This window comes from Lissotriton helveticus, chromosome 9 (assembly GCF_964261635.1).
Source record: "Lissotriton helveticus chromosome 9, aLisHel1.1, whole genome shotgun sequence".
Taxonomy (NCBI): domain Eukaryota; kingdom Metazoa; phylum Chordata; class Amphibia; order Caudata; family Salamandridae; genus Lissotriton; species Lissotriton helveticus.
In genome coordinates this window covers 1,226,882,145-1,226,903,838 of record NC_136070.1, presented here as the reverse complement: position 1 = coordinate 1,226,903,838, position 21,694 = coordinate 1,226,882,145, and the positions used below count along the sequence as shown (strand labels likewise).

The 21,694-nt window shown below is 42.6% G+C and overlaps 1 protein-coding gene across 1 annotated transcript in view; it reads right to left on the bottom strand.

The window, feature by feature from the left end:
* UROC1 (urocanate hydratase 1) overlaps window positions 1-21,694 on the bottom strand; it is a 196,713-nt gene that overhangs the window by 68,026 nt on the left and 106,993 nt on the right. Inside the window, exons 7-11 of the mRNA XM_078661719.1 lie at window positions 20,321-20,387; window positions 18,759-18,902; window positions 15,775-15,863; window positions 6,424-6,486; window positions 4,063-4,242 (exon numbers count right to left, since the gene is read on the bottom strand). Coding sequence (XP_078517845.1) covers window positions 4,063-4,242; window positions 6,424-6,486; window positions 15,775-15,863; window positions 18,759-18,902; window positions 20,321-20,387 — 543 coding nt within the window. The remainder of the gene's footprint in view (window positions 1-4,062; window positions 4,243-6,423; window positions 6,487-15,774; window positions 15,864-18,758; window positions 18,903-20,320; window positions 20,388-21,694) is intronic.

Genomic DNA, 21,694 nt, shown 5'->3' with positions numbered 1-21,694 from the left:
ACATGCTTGTCCGCACTGTGCAATCATTGGAAACAGCATCTTGCACAGTGCAAACAGGGTATTGCGTAGTGCTATGCGTAGCTCACGTAGTGCGAAATGCGCTTCGCGTAGCGCTACTTCGGGAATTACGCCCAGAGTTAGTCTTAAACCTACCATTGCAGCCTGTGTACAGTTTTAAACTGGCAATTCCATCTAGAAAAATAAACCTTTCGCCAGGAGGAGCAGTGCGATTTTGACTTCCCCTTTACAAGTTACAAATACATGTCTAAAATACACTTCGCACGTTTCCTGTGTGGCCTTACGACATTAACACGAGGTGTTGCACTTGACATCATTATTGAAGTTCATGCACTGTAGAATTAGAGATTTTATACATAACACAGCGTGCCTTAACCGTATTAAATAAAATATTGTTTGGAGAATTGATGAATAAACCATATCCGCACTTATTAAGAATGTGTTCACTTTAGAAATGACAATGGATTTATGTAATGTCTGCACTAATGTTTCGTATATTTGATTTAAAATGCAGTTCTTAACCATACTTACACACGCGTATTACAGATTTTACGGTATACCACATGCAATATGAATCTAATGTGCTGGCAAGTTTTGTTCAGTTGTATTAGAAAGCCTACATGCATAATTAAGGTGCACCATTGACTTGATTTTCAAAAATTACCCTTATTAGGCCTGTTTTCCATTCTGCATAAAATACTGTTTTCCATTTCTGCTTGCATGATTTTTCCCTTGCAGGTGCTTTTACATAGATTGTTAGTTTGAGACTAGATGCAACACTGTACTAGTGATAGAGAGCCTGAGAAGAAGACCTTAACAAAGGCACATGCAGAGCCAGAGTTTTAACGGAAGAGTCCAATTCAGCATTATTGCAACATGGCTTAGTTGCACAATGGCAATGTTGTTCCCATGTTCAGTGTGGGATATTCTGTAAATGTTGCAGCTTACAATGCGAGAATGAAAGAGGACAATAGAACCCCGATGATGTGAACAAAAATTGATTTTGGTGCAAATAACTGGAGTTTACACAGTCTGATTTGCAGCCACTTTTACTTGGACTTTGAGAGGTTTAGACCTCTCTGCTTACTCTCTTTCACTCTTGTGGAGTGTGGCTTAGGCTAACACTCCTCCTAACCCAAGAAGACTCTTGAAAGAGCTTCTGGCATGCTAACACATTCTTTTATTTCCTGAACTTCCCTTATTTCCTTACTTTCAAAACGTTCCTTTGTTTTTCCTATTTTGCTGCAGTTTCTTGAATTTCGAGATGCCTTAGACTATCGAACCATCTACTTAGTTTGGACTTGAACACAAGTATAGAAGAGAGGAACAGAAACTCGTCTCTGAGCACCAGATCTTGTTATTGATTTTTTGTATTGCTGCGACTGAACTTCCAGTTTGTCTTATACCAGTACGCCTGAACTTCAACTTTTTCGGGAAGCAACCGAACGGTATATAATAGACCCGATGAAGGTCGCAATGGAGAAGCTGCATCCCAAAAAAGGTGACCCATAAAGAACGGGTTCAATTTGTTCTTCCATCCTTTCAGTGGAGACTTGGATGGAAGCAAGGATTTGCATAACAGTTGAATTCTGGTTGACCATTGGATTTCGGAGAACGTTGTGCAATGTTTATGCCTGAGTAAGACAAACTGAATAAAAGAGTGCTCTGATGTTCTGAGTACTGAGGCGAACCCCAAAATAAGGAAAAGAGTTCAAAACGTGTCAACTGAATTCTTCTACCAAACAAAAGAATTTCAAATTTAGGCACAATTGGAGCTCAGAAATATCACAATCTTCAGCTGGTTTGGAGTTTTCTTCTCCCTGAGCTCCGTACACACATTGTTTAGTTTTGACCCATTTAATAAGGAGCTATGAATTAGAGAAAAAACAGGAAGCTCCTGTGGAACTGTAAAAATCTGAACCTGGGCTCAGTAAAGAATTGTTAATAATTTGGTTCATGATTTCTGTATGATTTGTGTAGATTGTTCCACATTGATGGTTTTGATTTGCACATCAAAAAACGGTCTTATGAGTGCTGATTATGTTTGTTCTGGATTTGAAATATTGTAATACCGTATGTATTTCTAAAATGAGAATGCTATAACAAAAAACCTTTGATTCAAAGTGAGTAAATAAATGGTGATCATAAGAATTGAGTTGTATGACCATGGATTTGAATGAATGTGTGAGGGTAAATCAGCACTGGCATTTGGGGGTTTATGGAGTTTGAAGAGGGCCTAGCCTTACTGATCACGGGCCCAACACAGAAAGTTTATACTTTTAGATAGTTGGCATTTTCTTGCCCTAAACTTTGAGGCCTTCTAGGAGTTTCCAGTTGACTGGGTCTGTTAATTGCTCCCCCATCAGGAATGTGTATTGGGCCCAGCCAGTGAACAATAGGTCTTGGGTGTAGCTTGGAGAGGGCCAGGATGCCAGGATTGGAGGGGCAGAGCTGTTATCTGCCCCACTTACATTTCAAAGGAGCTGCCTCATCACGCTCACAAAGAATGGGGCAGTAGGCTTTTGTCATTTGGGACATCTTGGGACCTGGTTGGGAGGAAGAAAATTTCAGAAGCTTTTTCCACTTCAAAGCTGGCATCTGGTATGAACAGTGGATCCTCAGATCAACTCTTCAGTACACTCCTACACATGCAGAAGACTACAGAAGGGCTGCCTTGTACTCCAGAGGGATGTCCTACTGTTTGATGTCTACCTGGTTTCTTAGAAGACGGCCCTGCTGCTTTACACCTGCCTTTCTTCTTGAAGGAAAGAGAACCATCTCCTTGTACCTAGGACTATCAGAGTGATTGCTAGGGTCAGTTGGCTGGCTGCCTGTTCTGAACTACAGGGATACAGCAAACTCCAGAGGCCTCCCTGCAATTGCCCTGCTGCAACTAAACCATCCTAGGTCTGCTGGCCTCTGCTGGAGTGAGTTTCTAATCACCATGAGGTCCTGGATGCTTGGTTGGCAGCTGTATATCTCCTCCTGTGAAATGTTGAAGTTTGAAACTCTGCGTGTTGGACTTTCAGAAGGTAACTTTTACAGTGAGACTAACCTGGTTCATGTACCCGGCCTGCACTCCATTGGGGTCAGCCTGAACTTGTGACTGTTTTGGTCTAATGCAACCAAATACAGATTCTGCTTCTTGGTGCTATTTTTACATATACCTATAAAATTGCATATCTCTAGTTCTACTGATTGGATGTTTGTTGCTTTGGTCGCATGCTATTTATTGCATTTGACTATTTGTCTAAATTGTTTTAGATTTTTCTTGTGTATTGTTTTCATTTTATTACATTTTGAAGTGCTGCATAAATACTTAAAACAATCCCTCAAAGTTAAGCCGGACTGCTTTTGTACCAAGCTACCAGAGGGTTAAGCACAGGTTTATTCAGCTACTGTTACGGTCCACCCTTTACATGGATTATGTTGTTGCTTGAGAAGGGTTAACAACCTCCTCAAACAATAACCCAATTTCCTACAGTAGTCATCCTAATTTCACTGCACAGGAAAAAGACAATTGTCAATAATTCACTAGCAGAAAGTGGGACAGAGTAGAGGTCTAAATTGTGGTCTGAAGCACTCTACCATTTAAAGACTCCAGTGTTGACTTTATGACTACATCACCTAAAAGGCAGGGAGTGGTAACCCAGTCTCCAATCCAGCACCCACACAACCACACTTTCTGCAGGGAGGCCTCATGAAGCCATAAATATGATCAGGGTCTACCATGAAAAGGTATTGTGTTACTTAAAGCAAAAATAGCAACCCTCTGTTTATTGCTGCAATTTGGAATTTTTTGTAATTGGAACCCACATTTTTCCTTGAAGGAAAGGACTATGTTGCCCTTTCTCAAACTTAAAGATGTACAGACCCATAACTGCAGTCAAGGCCATCTTGGGGTTAGTTGCCACTCATACTTATTTTTTACCACAAAACAGTTACAAGAGATACAAATCATTGAAATGTTAAAGACTGAGAAGTTCAAATAATGTCTGTTTCTCCAAAACTCTGAAAGCACCAACCACTTAGTTATATCGCTACCTTTCTTTCACGAGTTCCCGAAACCTCTCTGGATTGGTGGCGAGGAGCTTATTTGCTTCTTCGAAGGAGAGTTGAACCGGGTAGTAACCACCGCTGAAAGGATTGTGGCAGGAGGTTTGATCAGATCCTAGGTCTACAAGCAGATCTCCAGTGGCTTCATATTCAGATACAAGCCGTTCCCTGCGTCAACAGAAATTAGAAAGATATTCGAACCCACTTAGAGAAGTAATGTTCCAAGTAAAACAAAACCGTATTCATTTTTGGTAAATTTCTGGTATAAATGTGCGACTACATTCAGATTTCTTTGGTGGTGTAAAGGGGTTGGTGGTGTAAAGCTGCAGAGAATTTTATTTTGTAAGGTGTTTAGGTTATTTCTTCAGTACAGATACTTTATATGTAACATTTCTACTGTGAAATTCAGTATCTTGCTTCGGTCATGCAAAATAATAACCTATCTGGCATATCACTTGTCTATTTACATGATGATCCAAGAAGTCCTAAACAGTCGCCCAAGAATAGGATGAAACCTCAGGACTATTCGTGCTTGCATGATAAGATACCGTCTGAGGAGCTGTACTCAATGCTAGTATGCTAAATTCTGCAATTTTCATGTCAATGCCGTATTGCGAAGGCAGACGTTTTTGACAATAGCTTTTTCAAGACCTCAATTATTGGAGAGAAACATTTGGAAGAACCCGCAACAACTGATAACTCAGTCTTCCAGGGAACTTAACACTGATTTATGCTGGCCTTTTGTGAGTGACTAAGTATAAAGAAAAGTGATGGGTGGAATGCTTCAATAAATCTCAGCCAGTGGTAATTTACTCAGGACTGCATCCTAGTCCATAGTTATTTTAAACACCAGGCCGCCAGTGCCTTAGATTAACTGAAGCATTCAATCCATCATCCTTTTGTATACATTAGCCCTATGTGGGATGGGTACGCCCAAATATGACTCTGCGCACACTGTCATTGGAACCAAGCTATACTTGGCTGATGAACCCTAACTACTGCAAAACTGGTCCTAGATTGTTTGTGATCCAGTTCAGGGATGACCTGGTCTGGCAGTTCAGGCTGGCTTGTTCCCATTGGATCAGGGTCAAGACGGATTTGCATATGGCTGGAACCAAACTGCGCTGGCATGGTGTGCAAAATAGCGATTGACTGGGTTGCAGCCCCCAGAAATTACCAATGGAGTAGATTAATTCAAACATTCCATCCATCACTTTTTTGTACACTTTTTTGAGTGCGTACACAAATTATTAGATGGCAATTTAATGGGAGTGTTAGACAACAGTTTATTGGTAAAACAAAAAAAGCACCTCTCTGCCAGAGTTAACACAACAATATTGATTCTTTCTTGCTTGGAGTGGAAGGAGTACTTAGAAGAAGTAAGGACTGTTTGGGTGGTTATGAATGTTCTTGTAATCAATATATATATATTTTTAATCCGTGGTGAGAGTGGTCAAGCTCTAATCATTTAGTGACAACATCAGAGGTCGCATCAGCTGTCTAAATACCAATTCTCTAAGAGGAAACAGGAGATGAAGGTAGCTACCACTTTAGTACAAGATGAGGCCAACAACAATTAAGAAAGCAGAAATATGGAAATGGGGAAAACATCCCTGAGTTGATGGCCGGGAATCAATGATGGAAAGGAAAAGTGGATTAACTGCTTTTGAGCGTGGAATAGCTTAAAGGTTTGTATTATCTATGTTGATAAACTAACAATGCATGTTCAAAACAGTTTACTTCAGTGGCTTCATATATTCATGACCCATTTTTTAGGTGATGAGCGGAAATTGGCCCAAAAACAAGCAAAAGAATAAAGAGAATTTCTCAAAATTCTACAACTACAGCTAAATAAATTTGAGGCAGATTAGATTGATTTCTAGCACCTCCACCAATCTGGATGTGTCCAAAAACATCATAAGTGAGTTTGGCACATTCACAGGGGAGGGCGCTAGTAGAGAAATTATCGCAATCCATCCCAGAATACTATAGAATGGGTGTCTTCCTGCAAATTCACTGGAAGCAGAAGTCCCCTACGGCTAAGGAGGGGGAAGGGGGTATGTAATTTGCTGCTGTTCTGAACTGTGATAGGTCCGCATCAATATTGTGTAGGTATCATCAGAGAAGTAGGCGGTCATTTTTTGGCAGAGGGTTTTATGGTCATGATCCTTCACTGTGAACAGGTATTTTCATTGAATATTTTATGCTTGTGATGCACAAGGACCCTAGTGAATAATGCACTTCACTGCAGTTTCATTGATAGTTACATGGAATGTTTTATTTAGTTACTTTCACTCTAGTGCGTATCTGAGAAACACAGGTGGTGGCACATCGAATACAGAGACTTACCACAGATCCACCACGTTCCCGTGGTAGCCCAAACTGAGAACTGTTTTGTTTTTTCTTGCTTCCCTACAATAGAGAGAAATAGAGAGTGAAATTAATCATGGTTGTAAGTGAGACATGGCCATTCTCAATGAGGTTGGACAGAATACATAAAAAATTCTAATTAAGTTAATCAATTACTATCTGACAAATGTGTCCGAATGGGTGGAGTTGACATTAAAGAAATCCAGGCGCCCACCTCCACTCGATGCACAATGTCATAGCACCAATTAAACAAGAATTCAGGAAACTGATAGGTCTAGCTTCAGTAAGCCAATGCATGCAATTGCATCTGTTCATGCCCTTATTTCCAGGTGTTCAATCTTTAAAGCCAGACCTAGTGCCTTTGGTGGTAGTAGATATGGTAGTAAATGTTCCGGCAGTTGTAACAGTGATCGTAAAGCTGGTGGTAAATGAGGGTGGAGAAGGTAATGATGGTGCTGGTAGTAATGATATTGACAATGTAAGTGATAACTTAGAGTCCGATTACGATGTTTGTCGTAAAGCCTCCGACCTTAGGTCGGAGGTTTTACGACAGATCGGAGGTTTTACGACAAATAAATCGGAGGTTTTACGACAAATCGGAGGTTTTACGACAAATCGGAGGTTTTACGACAAATCGGAGGTTTTATGACAAATCGGAGGTTTTACGTCAAATCGGAGGTTTTACGTCAAATCGGAGGTTTTACGACCGACATCGTCTCTTTCAATTCAGACCGGCTGATAACCATACAGCTGGTCAGAATTGAAACTGGCCGGCATTCTGGCTGGCTTGGGACAGGCTCAAGGAGCCAGTTGGCCATTGGAACAGGCCTGTAATCCATATTGGCGGCTGTTTAGGCTGTCCGGATTACGATGCACGGTTTCCATGCCGGCCTTTCAAACATGGAAACCCTGTCAAAAAGCATGTTTGGCGGCCTGTAGCAGGGCCCCTTTTCGCTTGCGGCCAGTGGTTGGGGACTGTGCGCCCCCTGTTAATCACTGCACCTTGTGGCAGGCACCTTGAGGTGCCTGCCACACAGAGCAGGGATTAACACAAACTCTATGGGAGATAGTGTTACAGCTGTAACACATGTTCCCATAGATAAATGGGAGCATGCAACCACATCATACGTACTAGCATCATAATTAGGCGGTCGGGACCGCCGACTGGAGGTCGGTCAGCCCTGTTTCCGCCACGGTGTGGGTCGGAGGAAACTCGACCAACTTGGTAATAGGCCCCCTAATTGGTATCATTGTGGTAATGGTAATCACAGTAACAGTGATAATGGTAAATAGTGGTAGAAATAAATGCTGGTGGCAAATGTGATAATGGTGGTATTTGTAATGGTAGTAACACTGGTGGTGACAGTGGTAATGTTGGTGGTAACTGTATTGGTAATCATGAAAAAGGCGAGCGTATGTTATTGAACTACTTTGCACTTTTATTATGCTGCTGGTTACACAGTACAGTTTAGTGAATAGATAAATTATCTTTTATTACGTCCATGATCTAGTACTGTATAGTAAATTTTAAATGTTGGTATTTTACAATAATTTTTTTAATCGAATGTTTTAGGATAGTATTAGATTAGAAACTCCTATAAATTAGTAAGAATTAATGTATGACAATTCGATTATTTAAAGTTCACCCCTTCTCGAATTTGAAAATTCCAAGATCGACTCCTACTGCTATGTTCATACGTGCTTTTAAATGAAAATGACAACTTGAATTTATCTTGGAAATTTTTCGTGGAATGTATTGTGTTTTAAGATGTATTTTTATGTGGAACTCTGCGGAATTCTAAATCATAATAAATAAATTGATTGAATTGGTGGTGCTATTGGCAGTAGTAATGGTGGGGATGGTAATGTTGGTAGTAATGATTTATTTATTGTAATGTTGATGGTAGTGGTGGAAATGGCCTTTGTGAGGAGGGTGGTGGTGGTTGCAGTGGTGTTAATGAACTGAAAAGAATGAGATTTCTGAGAAAAAAAATACAATTGAGTGGCCATCCAAAGGTCAGAGTCGCACTCCACTCTAGTACTCTCAATGACACAAAAGCCTACTGCAGAAAAAATATGAAAAAGGAATGTTTCTGTAGACAATGCTTGAATGATAAAGAACTGACTATTTTTAAAACACTCCAGAGAGCGATACACAGAACAGCCAATATACCATGTGGTGGATTAGAGTGTAGCACTCCTCTGGTGGAGTTTAACCCCACACTACGTAGATTTAATGCAATGGTTACCAATAAGTCTTGCAGTCCAAAAACATAACACAATGCATGCCAAAAGGTATCACTAAATAAAGTGTACATGCAGAGTTACTAAACTTGGCGTCTATTTTTGCCAGTGGCAGCACATCGGCTATGCCGGAGGAGCTTCGCCCACCCCCTTCAAGCAGAATAAAAAAAAAAAACTATAATAAACCCACGTTATTATTTTTTTATTTTGTTTCCCAGAGTCTTGCGGGTGGGGCCGGGGTATGGCAATGCACAGACAGGGAATGATATGCACTGTTCTCATTGTATTATATTGTAATTGCATTTATATAGCGCTTACTACCCCTGACAAGGCGTCAACGCGCTTTTTCGGCAGGTAGCTCGCTAGTCCAGGACCCATAGAGGATTAGTGTTGAATTAGTACAGTGAAACATGCAAGTACACTAAGTGGTGGATAGGTTACTCAGTTATTTGGATATGGAATGATAGCAGAAGGATAGAGGAGGACAAAGGTTTGTATTTATTTATCGCTTGTTGTCGCACGCTATTCAGGAAGCCTATAAAGGATTAGTGGTGAATTAATATGGTGAAATATGAGGTAATTTCGGTGGTCGACATTAGTTTGTTACTTGGAGTGAGAAGGATAGCGAGGTATAAAAGGGGAAGAAAGATTAGCATTCATATAGCACTTGTTACGCCTGATGGGTGTTGAAGTACTTTTCTAGCGAGTAGCATGCCACTCCGGAACCCATAAAGGATTAGTGTTGAAAATTAGTATAGTATACATTTGAAGTAATTTGACTAGGAGATATGTTATTCAGTTATTTGGGCGTATATTAGGATAGTTGAATATGGAATTTGAGAAGTGAACATGGTAGTCTGATAATTTTGATTGAAAAGGATAGTGGAGGGATAAAAAAAGAGTGAAGGATTTTTTTTTCTTTTAGGTCTTAGCAGTAGGAAGAGGCTTTTGGAAGAGTAAAAAGGAGTTTTGGAGGGGAGGAGTCAGAGGGAAGAGTTTAGAAAGGTTTGTTTTAGGGTATCGGTCTAGTAAAAAAGGTGTCAGATGATGCAAGGAGGGGTAGAGCAGGAGAGAGTCTAGAAAGGGTTATTTTGGCGATCATAGTAGTGGTAAGGGGTTTGGGATAAATGAGAGAGTGGATGTAGAGGATATATTGATAGATGTATAGGATGAGAGATAGGGTAGTGCTTTGGAAGGAGTAGTAGATAGAAGTTTGAGATGAGTCAGAAGGTTGGGCTAGAAGATATATTGAGCGAAGTATAGGCTGAGAAAAAGGCTAGTGCATTGGAAATACTAAATTAGAAGAAAGTGATAAATATATAGATCCATAAGTACATTGAAAGTATATAGATACATAAAGGAAGTAAGTATATTTAGATTAAATATATTGATAGAGGCACAGGATGAGAAATAGGGTAGTGCATTGGATATGCTTTTTCAGGAGGAAAATAACAGACACAGCTCCAAGTACATGGAAGGTACATAGATGCACAATGGAAGTATGTACATGTAGACTAAAAATGATTTTTATTTATTGATTATTATTATTTTTTCTTTTCTCAACATAATTATTTTACATCTATACTAATATAATAAAGAGAGAGCCAAAACCTTTGAGGCGGGTAATCTCAGGAACCACAGCACCAATCAGAACACCCAATACAGCATTGGAAAGGACAGTTGCAGCAGATGGACATAGGCTATACAAGTGGCCACCATATACATTACAAAGGTAAAACAACCTTAGGGGTAAAGTAGTCCCTTGTGGGCGTGGGCGTTGTGCTGTCAGCAATGGGCTTGGCAAATAAACCTTCACAGGACTCCCGTGTGGGCGTGGGCGTTTAGAGGGGCGTGGACAAACAGCAAACACCAATAGGCGGGGCATTCACGGGGCGCGCCATTCCCCGTCATTACTGGTAAAAGCGAAAATGGCATTGTAAACAAAAACCTTGGCATTACCCAGTTGTGGCCCTGGCCGTTGTCAGAGGTGCGTGGCAAAACCTGAATGGGCACCGCATTCACGGGGCGCGCCTCCTGGACGTTGTTAGAAGGGCGTGGCCAAACACCAATGGGCAAGGCTTCACGGGCCGCGGCATTGCTACGGTGCTCACGCGGGGGCTCAAGCCACTCAGCCTAACAGCGGGGATCACAAAGCTTTGCATACTGCTCCGGTGCTCAGGTGGGGGCTCAAGCACCAACTTCAATAAACAGGTACAAAACGACATGTAAGCTCAATGATTGTCAGAGGGGCGTGGCCAAACATCAATGGGCAAGGCTTCACGGGCCGCGGCATTGCTACGGTGCTCACGCGGGGGCTCAAGCCACTCAGCCTAACAGCGGGGATCACAAAGCTTTGCAGACTGCTCAGGTGCTCAGGCGGGGGCTCAAGCACCAACCTCAATAAACAGGTACATAACGACGTGTAAGCTCAATGATAAATAACGCTCCGAAATAATCTTACATTTTGTGATACTTACCTAATGCTGCTAACCTCACGGTTTACTTTTTTCCAATTACTACAATGAAAAAGCTTTCAGAGGCACAGTTGCTCACACTTTCATTATAAATCACGTATGTCACAGGGAGTGGATTGAAAGTGATGTGCCACACATTCTATTTCTGCCCCGGACAACGTCGGGACGGGCTGCTAGTGTTTTATAAAGTAATACACAAAGATGGGTACATATCTATAGTGAAAACAAATGCTTATATACAGAGGGATATGCGGTAAATTTCTGTTTCCGTATGGTGCTTATGTGGGGAAGAGCTAAATCTTGAGTAGTTTTCTGAAGATAAGGTGGTTGTCGGTGGATCTTATGTTGGGGGGTAAAGAGTTCCATAGTTTGGCTGCTTGAACAGAGAAGGGTGTGCCACCCAAAGTTTTTTTCTTGTATGGTGAGATTTCGAGGCGAGATGCTCCTTTAGAGCGGAGGTTCCTTTGTTGAATGTGTTTGGTGATTTTATTCCTGATGAAGAGTGGTCCTATTCCATGTATTGCTTTGTGGGTAATACAAAGCAGCTTTAACGTGGATCTTCTGGCAACCGGTAACCAATGCAGGGCTTTCAAGGCAGGGGAGATGTGGTCTCGCGGTTTGATATGCAAGAGTAGTCTGGCAGCCGAGTTCTGAATCAGTTGTAGTCTTTTCATGGTCGTTAAAGGTGATCCGTGGTAGAGGCTATTGGCGTAATCGAGTTTGGATAGAACAAGGGAGATGGTAGCTTGGACCTTGTGTGGAAATCCCAAATGAGGGAAAATTCGTCGCAGCATTTTTATAGTAGCAAAGCTTGATCTTGCTACTTTATTCACTTGGGCATTCATCGACAGCTTGGAGTCCATGGTCATTCCGAGGTTTTTTACATCCTTCGATACTTTAGGCAAATCATCAGCGCTCAGGCAAATCCTGAAGCTGTTCTCCTGTAAGAGAGCAGCTTCAGGATTGGCTGCAGAGAAGTCTGGCAGCCTATGCCTGCAGTGGAGCCACGAGAAGAGCAGCAGACTGGCGATGTGGCGGGCTACAGTTCTTTTTTTCTCCCCTTCGTTTCGTTGTCTCCCTCGACACCGTCCGATACCTCGTTTTGGCCACTAGATTGGAAACCAGCTAATTTTCTTTCCTCCATTAAGTATCCTAACCAGTGGACTGCATTCATCTGGTTTACAAATACTTAAAAGAGTAACCCGCAGGGTAAAATGTGGACAGTTGCATGCAACATTTTAATTTCCCAGATTTCTTTTTATATGGTCCAACATTTCACATTTTGAGATGAATTGTTGTTGCAACACTACAGGCCGGAATGAGTGTGTAAGTGTGTGTATATATATGTTGTTTAAAATATTAATATATCTTTTCACTGATTAAAGCAATAGCTAAAGGTCAGTTATGGTGCAATGAACAGAAGTTTGAAAAAGCCATGAACTTCAGCACTTATGGTTTGCAACGCACAACTCATGGGGGTAGCAGAGGGGTGGCTAAAGGGCCAGTCTCCGTACCTACCACCTGTAGGCAGAGTCTCAGCTGTGCACAATGCTCGGACAGGGGTCTAGCCTCTGCGCCCAGCTTGTGCAGGCAGGCAACCTCACACTGTGCACCCCTCTGGGAACCGCCACTGTACACAGCCTATGGCAGGCCAGTACACGTGAGTCGTGAATCCTGGGGCTGGGTTTGTGAGCCGTAAACTGTTAGAGAGTTCATGAACTTGGCACAGACTTGGGTTTGTGGACAGGAAGTGCAGAAAAAGCACTTTCATCCAATCATTTGTGGGTATTTTTTTTTGGGCTATGCTAGTCAGGGTTTGAGGACCCAGCCGACGTCCGTGCAGGTAACAATGGTGGGGCCATGTAAGGGGGATTCCGAGGGACATTGCAGAGTGAAAATTAATTATTTATTTAATTTTCCCTCTGCATCATCCCACGGAGAACAGAGAACATTGCTGGTGAGATAACAGAATGCAGCTGGGAACCTTAGAGAATGGGCTGATGTTCACCATGTTGAGACAGTGACAAAGGACATGGCAAACCTCCGCACAAGAACAACAAAACTAAGGAAAACATAATAAAAACAAGCATTGGTAATGCATCGGTTTTGCCTATGTGTTTAATAATGATTTCCAAATGTTCCTTGAAACTTTAAGTGCAAATTGTTTCAGTATATAAAAACTGTGAATTAAAAAATAGTGGCACAATCAGGGTGCAGGAGCTGGGGAGGGCAAGAAGCTATGTGACTGGAGTGGTGACCAGGTATATGCAGGAGGCGTGACCGGGCAGGAGGCGTGACCGGGCAGGAGCAGCGACCGGGCAGAAGCAGCAAGCATTGTGTCTGGTCATAGTTATGTTATGTTATTTATGTTTTTATATAGCGCAACGGATACTCAAAAAGAGTGTCCCGGCGCTTTGAGTAAGGGGAACAGGATCAGAATAACATAACACAATTAAAAAAAGAAAACACCACACACACAGAAAACAAGAAAGAGCGGCTAGGGAGGCCTACTGTGTAAACAACCAGGTTTTAAGACCTCTCCTAAAGTCCAAAAGGCTGGTCGCTCCCCGAAGTGAGAGTGGAAGCGAATTCCACATCTGTGGGGCCAGCAGACTGAAAGAGCGGCCGCCCAAACAGTGGCAGGTGGCTTTGTTACATTTTCAGAGACATGTCCTGGATACAGTGGCTAGACTCCTATGCATCCGGAAACTGCAGATAGCCTCACCATGTCACTTCATGGACGGAGCTATAGGCACCAGAGCCCACGAGGGTAAGGGTGGTGTGGAGTTCGGCTACCTCCCACACACTTTTGTTCAGCTCCTGCCAGTAAAAGCCAGCTTCCGTTGACATCTTCAGGCAGCGGCTGCAGCAGGACCAGAGGCTGCCGATATGTAGCTCCTCCACTTTAGGAACTGCTGCGGACTAGGTCACTCTCTGTAAGGGGCGGTACCTAGGCAGTGAGTAAGCTCGCACAATCTGTCAAAATATCACTCAACTGTGCGAGATCTAGCACAATATTACAACCCTGGCAGTAAGTGATTGGCAAGATGAAAGGAGGAGTTGGGGGAGTGGGTTTCATGTTGATTTGAGCTGGGCGGGAACCTCTGCATAGCAAGAACCAGGCAATGTCTTGAGAGGCGGCCATATTTTTTTCCAGGAGTTTTATATATATAGCGCAAACTTGACCCGAAGGTATCAGAGTGCTTTACATGAGCACCAGTTGCGTTACAGAAGGACAAATTCCTTTTTGATAGGCACAGGGAGATTAAGTGATATGCCCAGAATCACAGGATGTTCAGCATTGTTGCAGAGACTTGAACCCGGTTTCCCAGATTGGAGGTTGACCACCGTAGCAGTTGGGCCAACTCCTAAACCCTTATAAAAAATATATAGCCATATGAAGGTCAGGCTGCCTGTGTTAGCGCAAACCTACTAATAATAACGAGCCAACAAATAGAAGCAAGCCAACAGAGGACTACACATTAGAAGAGCCATACACTCAGCTGAAAGTAAACAAAAGCGGTGCATGGAGAACCTTAAAAAAATAGTTCCACAACAGCAGATGGAAACAGTACTTTGCCGATGGGAAACTGAGAGAAGCACACGAGGAGCAAGCATTGGTAAATGCAGGAAAAGTATGGTACAGCTAATAAAAATGGAGGAAAAGTAAGTGGCAAGAACAGGAACCAATAAAAAGCAACTATAGAATGGAGGTGGGATGTAAGCCCCTTTTAAGTTTATATAAAATACAAAAGATTTCACAAAATGCACCGCAAGCACTGTGTGGGCGAAACATAAAAATGTTAACTCCTTAGAGTGCCAAGGGGTTTTCCAACTCGGGAATCAGATCCTTTTTTCATTTCTCCAAAAATGCTTTTCAAAAAGACTTGGATTTTTTAAATTGCATTGTTCATTAAGAAGCTACAAGCGTTTTTCAGTGCAAGACTCTCGATGGGGCAATCCTCTTGTTCAACGACTATTGGAAGGTAGTATGGAAAATCTACAGGCTGTACCCAAACCACAGGCAGCAAAAAAAACACCAGGTGCAGATTGATAGGCCCAGCAGTTTAGATATGTATTGCACAGTTACTCAGTGGTAATTTCCTTCCTCTGGACAGTCTTTACAGAGGAGGTTTCATGCATCAAGAACCAAAGCAATCATAACTTCCTCCCCGCACTGCTTATGAAGTCACACCGAGAGAGGAAGGCTGAGGAGGTCAGAGCCAACTTCATCAGTAACCACAATGCATGGGGGGGCCCAGGCCCTGTACTGAACACCTTTACCCACGGAAGCGATTGTTTTAAGAGGGAGTCTATTTTCTTTCCTGAAAAGACTTATTTAACTTCCAAGGGCGTAAATAGAACTGTCCCATAAAAATAAAAAATAAATCAGTGTACATACATCACCAGGGCATCATACAAGAGGATGAATTACAACAGTAAAGTAAAAAAAAAAATTAAAAAAAACAATCTAATCAGAAAATCTGACTAAACCAGTCCTTTAAATGTAGATAATCCGGTTTATTTGGGCTTGACAATGAGAAACAGAAAACAATGAAAACTGCCAAAATATATGTAGTAAGTGATTCAGAAGTCCCTGTGGCATACTTGCCTTACTCGGGCAACACACTGATCCAGGCTGTCGGTAACTTCCATGAGCCATCCTTGCGCGTGACGCTTCAATAACGCCGCTTTGTCCACCTAAGAAAGAGTGTCCAGTCACTAGCCCGCCCATCACATTAAGCGCCATTGCCAATTTGTACACCAAATTGGAAACAAGGCTAAAGCTATAAAACCTGCAGACAGAAAATGATGGTCTCCTATGGATTAAAGTCCAGTGACAAAACAATTTATACCTTCCTGGTCTCATTCTATTGCTCATCTAGCAAACATTGCCCTCAATTTCAAGCTTACTCTTTGGTTTTTTTGCATGTAGGATTTTAGATGGTGTTCCATGCTGGTTGCAAGTGCTTAGATGCATCCGAGTAAAATATTTATGAAACCTGAAAAGTATCTTTTTCTGCTACCAGTTTAAATCCAAGATGCCAGTTGATGATCAGCCACCTGCACAACTCAAGAAATGTCAAAAGCATGCAAACTGAACGTGTAATTTAGATTTTAATTAGATTAGACTGAAGAGCTCCTTGTGATAAGTAAGATGGTGAGAAACCCTCTGACAGGGAATACCTACATTTCAGATTCTGAAGAAGATACTGTCCAGTTAACCTTTGAAACTATATTGGAAAAACTGCTGCTAATCGTTCTAATGGATTTACAAAGTTTGGCAAACTAATCACAATTTGCCTGTTTGGGCAGCACACACAATCAGAACACTATAAACAGTATTTACTTCAACATATGTTTGATATCCACCAAGCAGTATTTTTGCCAAAATCTTAAAAGCACTGACCACTCAAAAATATTTTCCCACGTCAACACAAGACATCTGAAGATTGTCCTTCTCAGACAGCACACGGCATACAGAACCTCATTTTAACGCACACAACGCCAGTGCCACAGAGTTAGCAAAAACACTGCCAAAAAAAAACAGAAGCACTATCAAGCACAAAGTAACACACACCACAGAAACGCTCACAAATCTAGCTTAAACACATGACCACAGTGCTTAATTTGAGCCAGTGGTTTCCGGTGCTTGGCATGGACACTAAACTGTCAACACCGGCACTTATGACAGGCTGCCAGGCGGTGGCTTAGTTTGTCTATTTTAAAGAAGAGCACAACAATGGCTGTTTATTCATTCAATATAGTCAAAAAAGACTAATACCTGTCGCCACCGCCATTCTTATAGCTTTGGAGGCCTGGAATAGTCTGAATTGTCACCGTCACTTTTAATAGGCAGTGGAAATGGGAGGTGCAAGCTGCAGTGCCTTCTGACAAGGGCCTCAGAGCTTATAAATAATAATAAAGATAGTTTATAAAGCGCCTGGTGACGCCTTCCCGGCGTGTCCCCACGCTGTGGAGAAGCAAGTTATCAGAAACAGACATCCCAACTCCCACCGCCTTTTCAGCTGCTTATAGTTTATATAAGTATGTTTTTAGCATAGTTCTAAATTTGGTTTCTGATTCTTCCAGTCTTAGAGATGTCGGGAGAGCATTCCAGTTTTTTGCCGCTACATCTCTAAAGGAGCGACCACCTAGCTTTGCTCTTTTTACACGGGGGATCGTCAACAGACCCATCCCCTCTGAGCGTAAGGCTCTGGTTGGCTGGTGAGCTGCTGTATTTTGGAGGACCTGTAGGCGCTCTAGACTGTGTTCTGTAGCACCCAGGAACAAAACATTCCCGTAGTCCATACGGGATGTCACCAGCACCTGAGTCATAGTGCGTCTAGCACCCAGCGGGAGTAAATCAAGGGTGCGATTTAGTGTTTTCAGAACCCCGAAACACTTTCCTACAAGGCGACGAATGTGGCCTTCCTAGGACAGAGTGGGTTCAACCCATATACCCAGGTTTTTGGCTTCTTTACAGTGAACAGGCATAGGACCCAGACAGGTTGGCCACCAATCTGGTTATGTTTTTACAAATTAAGCACTGCATGACCCCCTCTTGTGCAAAACACAACTGCATAGCTTTGCTCTTTTTACACGGGGGATCGTCAACAGACCCATCCCCTCTGAGCGTAAGGCTCTGGTTGGCTGGTGAGCTGCTGTATTTTGGAGGACCTGTAGGCGCTCTAGACTGTGTTCTGTAGCACCCAGGAACAAAACATTCCCGTAGTCCATACGGGATGTCACCAGCACCTGAGTCATAGTGCGTCTAGCACCCAGCGGGAGTAAATCAAGGGTGCGATTTAGTGTTTTCAGAACCCCGAAACACTTTCTTACAAGGCGACGAATGTGGCCTTCCTAGGACAGAGTGGGTTCAACCCATATACCCAGGTTTTTGGCTTCTTTACAGTGAACAGGCATAGGACCCAGACAGGTTGGCCACCAATCTGGTTATGTTTTTACAAATTAAGCACTGCATGACCCCCTCTTGTGCAAAACACAACTGCATAGCTACTTTTGTGGATTGTGAGGCACTGATCGAGAACTCCTCACTACAGGATAGTTATGGACAATCGGTCATCCAAAGAAGGAAAACTTAAATAGTCCTTTGGCACACCCACCACATATATAAAATACTCCCAAGGTCAAAATCAAGTTCCTGTCCCAAGAGTTTAGCCAAACCATGTCTAAATTAAACATTCAGCATACTCTACTCAACCTATACAATAAAAAAAAAACATACAGATGGTTAACAGTCTTGTTAATTCTGCAAAAAAGGGCACAGTTACAGAATGCACTACAATGCCATGGAAATTGTGGTTGGTGTGGTACAAATGCAAATAACCTATACAAACCAATGGGCCAGGCTCAGTACTACATTCAGTAATCTTAAAATCAATCATTGGTCTTCTTGACCCATAAACCTGTGAAATGTGAGTTCTCAAAGTAGTAAACAGCAGCCAACTTGGGAAGAGGAGTTTCTCCAAAACAACCACCAACCCTTGAGTCAACGCTTACACATGATCACAACGAGAGCATCTTCCACCACTAACGGATCAGGGTGTGTGCCACCAATGGAGGTGTGCCTACCTCCGCAATTACGCCAACGCATCCAGCAATGACTGCGGCTTTGGCTTGGGCACCACTCATGCCCCCGAGACCCGATGTGACAAAGACCTTCCCCGCCAGGTCGTCGAGGCCAAGGTAGCGGCGTCCTGCATTCAACACCGTGAGCTTTGCAATGAGAAATAAAAGAAGAATGATTAGGGCATTACAAGATCCAAACCTTATATAGATGATCAATGTCACAAATAGATCACTTTACCAATATAGGTGTCCACAAAACTATTAGGATAGAGCTAGTTTTTGGTCATTGCACCATCACCTGAAGCAGGGGATGTTCAATTAAGTGAACTAAGATGGACAAAACAATTATTCTCCCATCCCTCCATGTATGAAAGCAAAGGTGTTAATAAAAACATTCTGGGAATACAAAAGGTATGCAGTTCCTATGGGAAGGGAAGGAAGGTCTTTTCTAAAAGGTGCCCTCACACACCCAGAGGGATGTCATGCTTCATCAAAGGCCTTGCTCCTTGTTGGGCCAGTGCTGCAAGGCCCGATGGGCACCCGCGAAGGGGCTCTTTGGTGGAGATCTTTTTGGATGATAACGTAGAGTGCGTGCGGATGTGTGGACTTAGTAGTGCAGTCGGTGAGTGGGTGGGTTAAAATAGGTCTAGGGCCATCCTAGCTAAATGTATTTATTCTCAGGAGCACTGGCCTAATTAAAAGTAATCTGCCACAACTGGATATATTGTTCCTATAGGGCTAGTGTGGTGCGTTGGGTCGACCGGTTTCAAGCCAGATAGCCCCTAACGGGTCTGGCGGACCTTCATCAGGACCAAAAAAAATATAGGGTATTTCTTTTCACTACTGCAAGTCTGGTTCTGTGAATTCCAAGATAGTAACCAGATAAAGCGCCCAGGGTTGACTGCTCCCGAGGTGAAAGACCCCTAGGTATGGGGGCTTGTGCCGACGGGGATGTCAGAGCACCTCATTGCTAGGGAGGGAGTGCAACTAACGGCTGTCCTACCTGTGCTCCGGGCACTGTAAAACATTCGGGCACGTGAAACCCTACATATTAACATGTTTATCTTATTGTGCCTTCATTATTTAACAAGGTTGATAATTAATATCACTGTTTTCGAAACACACGGAGTGGCCTGAATTGCACTACTGGAATGTATTCACATTATCCCATTCTTATAGAGGACATTACTTTCTCAAAGGGCTAACCCCAACATGAGATGAAACACTGAACTAACCAAGCTATACTTAGGTTTTGCCACGATGTGCCTCATCGCTCAAGAGCACACTCCCTAGTTCATTTTTAGAGGTTTAGGATTTTGCCCATTGAATGCAGTGCCTTGTCCATCACGCTCCACAAATATGTTCAGCAATGCATTGCCTGTGAGGTTAACCAGGACTGGCAGCATATGAATAACCTAGAACATAACTTAGCAACAACATCACAATATGACCAGTGTGCAGTGCAATGGGTCCTTCAATGCTCAGATGAGCCCTCGCTGTGGTATGTCCCATGGCGTAGGTTCTACAAGAGACCTTTGCAGCACACGCTCCCGGTATCCACTTACCACTGTACCGTGGACTATCCCCTGCGGTCCAATGTAACAGTAGCTGCCTGCAGTCATCTGCCCGTACCTGCAAACAAAATCAGACATCAAGGTCACGTCAATCATACGGCTGAGAGAGCTAGCCACATGCACCCTAGAATACTCAACAACAGAAAGGCCAGATCTCAAGGGCGTTGGGGTGAACTGCTCATTAATGAGCAGTTATCGCCCTACAACAAAAGTGCCACATGACAGTATACAGACTTTTAACCATTTAACTGATAGGGCGTTTGCACATTTCTGCACCAGGTTCATTTTTATTATTAAATGGCATTAGGTTGTTTAACCACATGTACCTCTTTGGTCCCCAAGGCTACACGTACAAACTACCTTTTTATGGCATATTCAGGTCTATGAAATGGTGTACACCACACAGTCTCACAACAGATGCAATGGAAGATTTGGAGAGGACAGTTATGAAGCGGCTCTAAGGGAGCGCACATAAGGTAGGTAAGAACCAATTTCAAGTCCCACTGGGGCATTACAAAGGGAACAGGAGTCTATGAAAATGGTGTACACCACACAGTCTCACAACAGATGCAATGGAAGATTTGCAGAGGTTTTAATTTAAAATAAATGTGCTCAATATTTTGTTGCATTTCTCAAATTCGACAAACAAATCCTGAAACGCTAACCAGGGGGAAATGGGTGTGGATGGCTGAAGTCTGGCAAATACCAAATGTGTGCGAGTTTCCCTAGGCAATATAGTTTGCACCATTATTTAAGTAATACCTTTCACCGTTGTTAGACTGCTCATTTGATGACTTAAATTCAGGACTAGAAGTATAAAACAGTTCATTTTCTAATTCGGTGGGACCTTCCCCTAGCCTCACTCGCTGTCCAGTAACTCTCGCAGAACAAACTCAGTTTTTAGCATGTGTTTTACCAAAACAACTATAATTTTCTATCGAATTTCTTGGGCATGGACACATCCCTGCCAAGGCCTGACCCAAACTTTGTTTCTCCGTGTCTGGAGAGTGGAGGTACCAGAAATGTAAGGGCTTTCCAAAGGATCAGGGTGAATGCAGCGCATTTGAGAAATATGGAGAACTGAAAACCTAATGTCAGTTGAGCCTGCCTCATTTGAGAACTGGTATCACCCGTGGGCTGCTGGAAACCTGCCCCAACCATATATTTTCAAAATCTACACATAGCGAGGTTTCCAATTCTGGCGACCAGACTGCTCTCACCCCAACTGGTTTAGGGGGAACACGATGAACACGACTTTTTTCCCTCCTGAACTTTTCTTGAGTCTTTCTTACACAATATTACACAATAATAAATCCCTGTCAATTCTATATTCAAATCAGCATTCCCCTTGGCATTTTGAGGAGG